The following is an 8,491-nucleotide window of genomic DNA, read 5'->3' on the forward strand; positions in this document are numbered from 1 at the left end:
CCCATAGGGTCTAGGCCCTAGGTTTTGGGGCCGGCCGGGCCGGGCCACAGATGTCCAGAATAGTTTGGATACTTTAAAGGTTTGTTGAGCCTTAACTAACTTAGGCCCTGTTTCGAACTATTCAGATTATATAATTCAGTTTTTATAATTTATTCTATCTCCAAACATGACAGATTATATTGTAGTCTATAAAAACTAGATGTCCAGATTATTAAAAACTCATAATCTACTCTACCCCAGCTAAAATCAGATTATGAATTACTAATGATCAATTATCCTTGGAAACTTAGAGATAATTACCTATTGTCACCGCCACCGTCCTTCGAACATGCCCACCTAGATTATTACCTTTGTAGTTAAAAAACAGAGGACGAACATGTCATTGTATAATATAAAACATGGATTACAGTTTATATAATCTGACCTCCAAACATGCCACCTAAATTATTGCTATAAATCAGATTATATAATCTATCTTTATAATCTAGATTATTATAATCTATTATGGTTACAAACAGGTCCTTAGAGTAGCTCTAGCCCGGGCATTCAAACAGAGCCATGTTGGGCAAACGTGTCAGTCAAAGAAAGCAAACAGGCGGCACGGGGGAAAAGGAGAGAAATTAAAGCGGCCGCCAACTGGAACGAGCCCCTCACCTCGTCCCCTGTCCCGTTCCCCCAAAAACCGCAGCAAAGGAAGGAGGGGCAAGAAATCATCGAGCTCGCCGCGACGGATCCGATCCATGCCATGGCGGAGCCCGACGGCGCGCTCGAACCCCCTCCTTTCCCCTCTCCGGCCGCGCAGCCCCCGCTCGCCGAGTGGCCCGAGGGCGGCGTGCTCGACCCCCCTCCTTCCCCCTCCCCGGTCGCGCAGCCCCCGCCGGTCGAGTGGCCCGAGGACGGCGTGCTGACACGGGACTGGGTGGCCAGCTTCACTGCGGCGCTGGACTGGTGCTCGCGGAGCCTCCCGCCGGACCAGCTCCCCTCGGTGCTCTCCGCGGACTTCGTCCGGCGGCTCGTCGTCGCCGCAGCCGTCATCCTCCACCGTGAGCCCAACATCGTCCGCGTCGACCCGCGGCCGGACCAGTCCGTCGTCGTCGTGGGGGACGTCCACGGCCAGCTCCACGACGTCATGTTCCTGCTCCGGGACGCTGGGTTCCCCTCGGAGGAGCGAATCTTCGTCTTTAACGGGGATTACGTGGATCGCGGCGCTTGGGGCCTCGAGACCTTGCTCCTCCTCCTGGCATGGAAGGTGAATTTCCCCCAACATTCCTACTGCTTTAAGCTTGTTATATCACCAATACTCTGCACATTTTTATTTCTATGTGTATTTGTCCATTTTTTTTCCTTCGGTTTAGGCCCTGTTTGGAACCACCCAGATTATATAATCTGGTTTTTATAATCTATTATGTTTCCAAACAGGATACTTTATATTGTAGATTTTAAAAACTAGATGATCAGATTATTAAAAACTCATAATCTACTCCACCCCAGCTAAAATCAGATTATGGATTACTAATGACCTATTACCCTTGTAAACTTAGAGATAATTACCTACTGCCACCGCCATCGTCCTATTTTTATAAACAGGGCAGACATGTCATTGTACAATGTAAAACCTGAATTACAGTTTATATAATCTGGCCTCCAAACATGCCTACCTGGATTATTTTTATAAACCAGATTATATAATCTATCTTCATAATTCAGATTATTATAATCTATTGTGGTTCCAAACAGGGCCTTAATTGATGCAATTGATAGAAAGGTGTTGCGCAAATAAGCCAAGCTATGAAAAGAAATTGCAGCTTCATAATGATATGAGCATAAAAGTTGTACTCCCTCCTTCCCAAAAAGTAGACCCCTAAGTTTTTTTCAACTCAAACTTTTAAGTTTGACCTATTTAACAGAAAAAGAAAAGTCAACATCTTAATACCAAATCAATATTGATAGATTCATCATAAAATAGGTATTGGGAAATGTGTTCATATGTTTGACTTTAGACAACAACTTTATAGAAAGAAAAAAAGTTTGACTTGACACAAAACTTTTTTTTTTGAAAGATCTGACTTAACACAAAACTTAGGGAACTACTTAGGGACCTACTTTGTGGAAACCTGCATATTGAAAGGCGTTGTTCACATTTCATTCCTTTTGTTTGAGTTGAACTTGGTAAGCGTGTGTTTGGGCACTCTGATGGATCTGTGTATTCATATTGAAATTAGCACAGAATTCTGTGACCCAGTCCCTGAGATTAGGATTTCCACCACTGCCTATCAAGGACTTTGCAGTTGCAGGTTTCCACAAAGTCTAACACTCTTACACGAAGTCATGACAACCGAGGAAATATCAGATTTGGCAAAAATATCTAATTATCCTTTTCACATTGTAAAAGAAACTGGTAGTTATAAAGGTGTTCTGCAAATAAGCCAAGTTATGAACAAAAATTGCAGCTCCATAATGATATCAGCATTAAAAGATGCACTCCCTCCTTCCCAAAAAATAGATCCCCTAAGTTTTGTTCAACTCAAACTTTTAAGTTTGACCTAGTTTATAGGAAAAGAAAATTCCACATCTTAATACCAAATCAATATCAATAGATTCACCATGAAATAGGTATTGGGAAGTTTGTTCACATGTTTGACTTTAGAAAACAACTTTATAGAAAGAAAAAAAGTTTGACTTGACACAAAACTTAGGGACCTACTTTTGGGGAAGGAGAAAGTAGCTTCATATTGAAATGCGTTGTTCACATGTTCATTCCTTTTGTTTGAGTTCAACTTGGGAAGTGTGTGTTTGGGCACTCTGATGGATTTGTGCATTCATATTGAAATTAGCACAGAATTCTGTGACCTAGTCCCTAAGATTAGAATATCCACCATTGCCTATCAAGGATTCTGTCGTTGCAGGTTGGCAGTGTTTCTACAAAGTCTAACGCTCTTACACAAAGTTATGACAACCGAGAAAATATCGAAGATTTGGCATAATTATCTAATTATCCTTTTCACATTAAGAAAGTGGTAGATGATAGGTTCCCTTAAGGTGTCAAGCAATGTAAAGTACGAGCTAACGGTCATCAACTTATTTCATTCCTTGCAGGTATTCCTTCCAAATTGTGTGTTTCTTCTCCGAGGAAATCACGAATCCAAGTACTGCACGTCAGTATACGGTTTTGAACAGGAGGTAATGGTTAAATATAAAGGTCAAGGCGCTCAAGTTTATCGGAAGTTTTTAAGATGTTTTGAAGATCTCCCTCTAGCATCAATAATAGCAGGATGTGTGTACACTGCTCATGGAGGGATTTTTCGTGGGGCGGTTGTACTACCGTCGAAAAGATCGAAAAGAGCAAAGAAAGGTCACAAATATAAGGCGAGTCCTACTGATGACTCTACTACTTTGAAGCTTGGATCCCTGGACGAGTTGTTAAAAGCGAGAAGAACTGTTCTTGACACCCCATATGAGGGGTCGAACTTAATTCCTGGAGATGTGCTTTGGTCTGATCCTTCCTTAGATAAGGGTCTTTCCCTGAATAAGGAAAGGGGCATTGGTTTGCTTTGGGGTCCAGATATCACTCAACAGTTTCTATATACAAATAATCTGAAGGTTTGTTTTCTTTCATTTACTATTGTTGTAGCATGCTTGATTTAAATTATTTGATGAACTGAATTATTTCTTATTAAATTATTTAGATAGTCTTATGCTCGAAAGTTGAAGTTTGCATCCCATCGCAATATAAAATTCTTGAAAATATATCTAAAGAATGTTAAGCTTAGGGAATTATAATTTCTAGCATGTGATTATCCTGTTAAGTCCTCTACCTATTTTTGCTTTATCAATATTTACCTTTTCCTTTTTTTGTACTTCTTTTTGAAAGTTTGTTCTTCAATGTTGTAGACGCTTGCTATTTCAGTGTAGGTGCGGTTGGTACATCAAACATGAATATTTTGCCTGTTCTGAATTCCTGATTGATGTCATCCCATATGCAGTAATAGTGTCACATGCATTATTTGGAAATTAAAATGCCAAGATTTATGTTGTCATATCTGTCTCAAGTACCTATTATCATGAAGTTTCCCTTTTTCTACTATTGTTTATCATGCATAACACACTGCCAAGTTAGTTCCTTCTAATATTGCATTGTCTCAAATTTCTTGCTTACATTTCGATGTTTAACTACAATGGTTGATTAGTCCTATATGACAGGACCTGTAGTTCTGTAACTAGACTACTAAAGTTAGCATGCATTTAAGTATTCAACAGTTTTTTTCTTGTACTAAAGTATATACTCTCTGTTCATCAACATAAGACATTTTTTAGACTTATGTTAAGTCCAAAAATGGTCTTATATTAATGGACACAGGCAGTATATTTTAAGCCTTCTGATGCAAAACTGCGAATGCTCGTTACTGAACTTGAATTGTATACTTCATGGTTCTAGTTAGCTTATTGTTTATGTTCAACATTGATGGCTGCGTTTTATGGAATTTGATATGCTGTAGCACACACATGCATTTTCCTTCGTAACATTAGAAACTGGGTGTTATCACAAAACTACAGAAGTTTTTATTAGTACTTACTTCCACTTTTCATTGAACGAAGTTAATCATCAGATCACATGAAGGCCCAGATGCAAGAGATAAGCGGCATGATCTATTAGCAATGGACAGTGGATATACAATCGACCATCATGTCGCATGTGGAAAGTTAATAACTCTATTCAGTGCCCCAGACTATCCACAATTTCAGGTTATACTTTGTGACATGATTTATTGTTCAGCCTAACAGTATTGCTGCACTTGTTCTTTGATACAAAGTTTCATGAGTGGATCCTTGCTAAATGATTGACTTCACAACAAATCTAAAATTGCACTTCGTATTGTGTTTGACTCAATATTCTCGGAAAAGATCATGTACTATTAATGTAACAGTCAATATCTGATCCCTGTACAGGCTTCAGAGGACCGTTACAACAATTCTGGAGCATATATTGTCCTCAGTCCACCTGACTTTGCTACCCCCGATTTCCATACTTTTCAAGCTGTAAAGCCTCGGCCTAAGGTATGTGATATATATGTTCGTCCCTAATCCTGAAAAGTTTATGCCACGAGTAATATTTTGATTCTGTAATCTTTGTGTAAGATGAATCATTCTTCGTAGAAAAATGTCGCACCCATTTTAGTATGGTACTCTTTAGCGGGTATGGGAAATAAACAAACTAAACTGTTTTCCATGTGCAGGCGCATCCCTTCTATGATTTCGAAGACGTAATTGATTCTGATGAAGAGTTAAATTTAGGCGCCATGGACACTGGCATGTCGAGCAGTTGATCACAAGTTGTATTGTATTATTGTACTTAGGATGCAAACTGTCGCTGTGAACCGGGGAAGTGGCAACTAGTTCCTTTGTGATTGGTACTAACATTGCAGACTTCTTAGCTGATATTTTGTCACGTCCGCCAAGATTATCAGTAGGTTGGTTGGTTTCTAGCCTGATCTGTATTCACTTAACCATGGAAAAAACATCTGCCATCAAGTAATTCCTGGAAATGCTGAATGCAGATTGCCAGTTCAGATGGCCTCTATCTCTCGTTTAGCCCGTGTTCCCAGCCACTGCGGACGGGGGTGGGTGGTCTGCATCGGCGTCTGCTCGTCGAGGATGATAACGCGACCCTTTTTGCGATCGCGGCCTCGCGCGGTGATCTCTTCTAGAGTGCGGCGCTCGCGTTGCGTCTTCTTTCGGACGTAGTTGTTGCACGACCACTTCAGGCGGTGTCGAGGTCGACGGCCATCTCGATATGCTCCTTGACGGCCACCGGTGGTGTCACCGGCTCCTTCGTCCTTGTGAGGCGAAGGTGGTTGTGGGGAGGTGAAGGTTGGCGGCGGCCCTCGTTTATAACGAGGTTGTCGTCATGGCTGCGACGACGTTTCGACGTCTCCTGGGGCTCGACCTTCATGGTGGGGAGCGGCGGTATCGTGTCGGAGGAGCGGGCGGAGGACGAGGAGGACCCTGCCATTTGCCTTGGTAACCACAAGCTCCCGCTCCGGCGCGAGAGCAACGACGCCGGGTACTCCAACGACGGTTTGTTGTTGCCCTCCATGTGCTCGAGGGCGGCGTGGAGCGTGCGCTCGGGGACGCCCCACCACTGACGATGGCCGTCGGAGTTGTGTTGCCCCCTTGGAGCTGGAAATCTGTTGGTGGACGCGAGCGGAAGTATGTCGTTCAGAGAGGGAAGTTGTTGGCGGCGTACCTTTCTTCCTGTCACGCATGCTCCGGCAAGGACGTCCGGATGTGCGCGATCTCGCCACGACGTTCCGCGGCGAATGGTGAAGGGGCATGGGGCTCATGTTCCCAGCCACTACAGACGTGGTGGTCTGCGTCGGCATCTGCTCGTCGAGGACGATAACGCCACCCTCTTTGCGATCGTGGCGCTGGCATTCGATCTTCTTCCGGACGTAGTCGTCGTGCGACCACTTCAAGTCGGTGTCGAGGTCTGCGGCCATCTCAACATGCTCCTTAACGGCCATCGGCGGCGTCACCGGCTCCTATTCGGCCTAATGAGGCGAACGTGCTCGTGGGGAGGTGAAGGTTGGCGGCGGCCCTCGTTTATAACGAGGTTGTCGTCATGGTTGCGACGACGCTCCGACGTCTCCTGGGGCTCGACCTTCACGGTGGCGAGCGGTGGCATCGTGCCGGAGGAGCGGGGGGAGGGGGAGGGACGAGGAGGAGGACCCCGCCATTCGCCCCGGCAGCCACGAGCTCCCGCTCCGGCGCGAGAGCGACGACACCAGGTACTCCAGTGGCGGCTCGTTGCCGCCCTCCATGTGCTCGAGGGCGGCGTGGAGCGTGCACTCGGGGATGGCCCCCCACTGACGACCGACGTCGCAGTTGTAGCGCCCCCTTGGAGGTGGAAATCCGTTGGTGGACGCGAGCCGGTCGGCGTGGCGGCGCTGGAAGTACGCCGTCGAGAGAGGGAAGTTGTTGGCGGCGTACCCATCTTCCTATCGTGCATGCTCCGCCAAGGAAGTCCGAATATGCGCGATCTCACCACGGCGTTCCGTGGCGGATGATGGAGGGGGCACGGGGACGCCTCCGGCGCTCAGTCTCTAGGCGCTCGACACGCGCATGTGTGACGGCGTCGGGTAGTTGGCCTCGTGGAGGGCGTGCGCCTCCCACTCGTGCAACACTCGACGGCCGAAGCCGTTGGCACCCGCTCCGTCGCCAGGGAACCGTTCTGCCATGGACACGGGAAAGGTTTCCGACGGTGGAGGCGGGTGAGATGGGAGGAGAGGATGGAGGGGCGAGTGTGCGGTGAGCGATGGCGACGCGCGGCTTTTATAGCGGGAGAGGGGCGGGAGCGGTGTGCACGCATGGCAGGAAAGGGCGGGACGCGCGGCGGCGTGCCATCACTGTGCTGCCTGATCTTGGAATCCGACGCATTGAACCGGCGTGGGAGCCAAGGCAATGAGGAGGACAAAAAGTCCCGTCGACGCTCAGTCTCGCTGACTCGGCCGGTCCATGTGGGATGAATTTGGCGTGGTTTATTTTCTTTCCGCCGACGCCCCCGACATGTTGGGTTTGGTTTGGGTCCGTTGACGTCAATTTCAATCCAAATCAATGAAAAATGAGACCTTGTGAATGTGAGTGGATGGATTTTTTAGGGGATCGCCGATGGAGATGCCCTAAGAGCATCTCCAACAGCCGCGCTTCGCGCCGCGCCCAAAAAACTCGTTTGCCACGCGCCCATCGTCTGGTTTGGCGCGTCGCGCATCGCTTGCTACAGCAGCCGCGCTAAAGTGCAGCGCGCGCGCCGCTCCAGCAGCGCGCAAAAATGCAGCGCGCGCGCACAACATTTTCAACTAGGATAGATTGCAAAATCGGCAAAATAAATAGATTGCATAAAATAAAAAAGGATACAAAGTTATTTTACATATAGATTGCAACTAGATAGATAGTTCGAAAATATAGATAGATAGTTCGGTGCAAGTAGATGGATAGTTTGAAAACATAAAACTTTTAATCCGAGTCGCTCCAATCATCTGCACCATCATCATCGTCGTTGGTGTTGTCAGAGGTTGACAGCCAGATGTCCAACCAACGCTCATCTTCTTCAGTGAAGAAGGACCTCCCACCTGCTGCGACGATGTCGGCCTGCGTACTCGCCAATGCCTTCCGCCGACGCCTGTCCAACCGCTCCTCGCGGCGCCGACGCGTGTCCTCCTTGCGGCGCCTTGCCCAATAATCCTGCTCGTAGGCGACGTCCTCCGGGTGGCGCCGGCGCCACTCCGCCATGACCCGCTCGTCCTCCTGGGTGACGAGGAGGCGGCGCTGCCGTGCAGTGTGCTCCGCACGGTCTTGTGCGGAGTTTAGACGAGGCGGGGGGGGGGGGGGGGGCGACGTCCAGTGCCTGCTGAAGCGTGTGGACATCCTGAAAGTTCATCTGGCGGCGCGGCCTGCCTAGGCGCCACGCCGCCGCGTCGAACGCGCGGGCGGCCTC

The 8,491-nt window shown here is 47.3% G+C and overlaps 1 protein-coding gene across 1 annotated transcript; it reads left to right on the forward strand.

The window, feature by feature from the left end:
• Positions 1 to 643: 643 nt before the first annotated feature.
• LOC123408954 (serine/threonine-protein phosphatase 7) lies at positions 644 to 5,567 on the forward strand. The gene is made up of 5 exons (XM_045101975.1): positions 644 to 1,249; positions 3,097 to 3,600; positions 4,597 to 4,743; positions 4,948 to 5,055; positions 5,235 to 5,567. Exons 1-5 carry the CDS (start codon positions 746 to 748, stop codon positions 5,322 to 5,324), a joined length of 1,353 nt encoding a protein of 450 aa, XP_044957910.1. The 5' UTR covers positions 644 to 745; the 3' UTR covers positions 5,325 to 5,567.
• Positions 5,568 to 8,491: the final 2,924 nt, after the last annotated feature.

Source organism: Hordeum vulgare, chromosome 7H (assembly GCF_904849725.1).
Source record: "Hordeum vulgare subsp. vulgare chromosome 7H, MorexV3_pseudomolecules_assembly, whole genome shotgun sequence".
NCBI classification, from domain to species: domain Eukaryota; kingdom Viridiplantae; phylum Streptophyta; class Magnoliopsida; order Poales; family Poaceae; genus Hordeum; species Hordeum vulgare.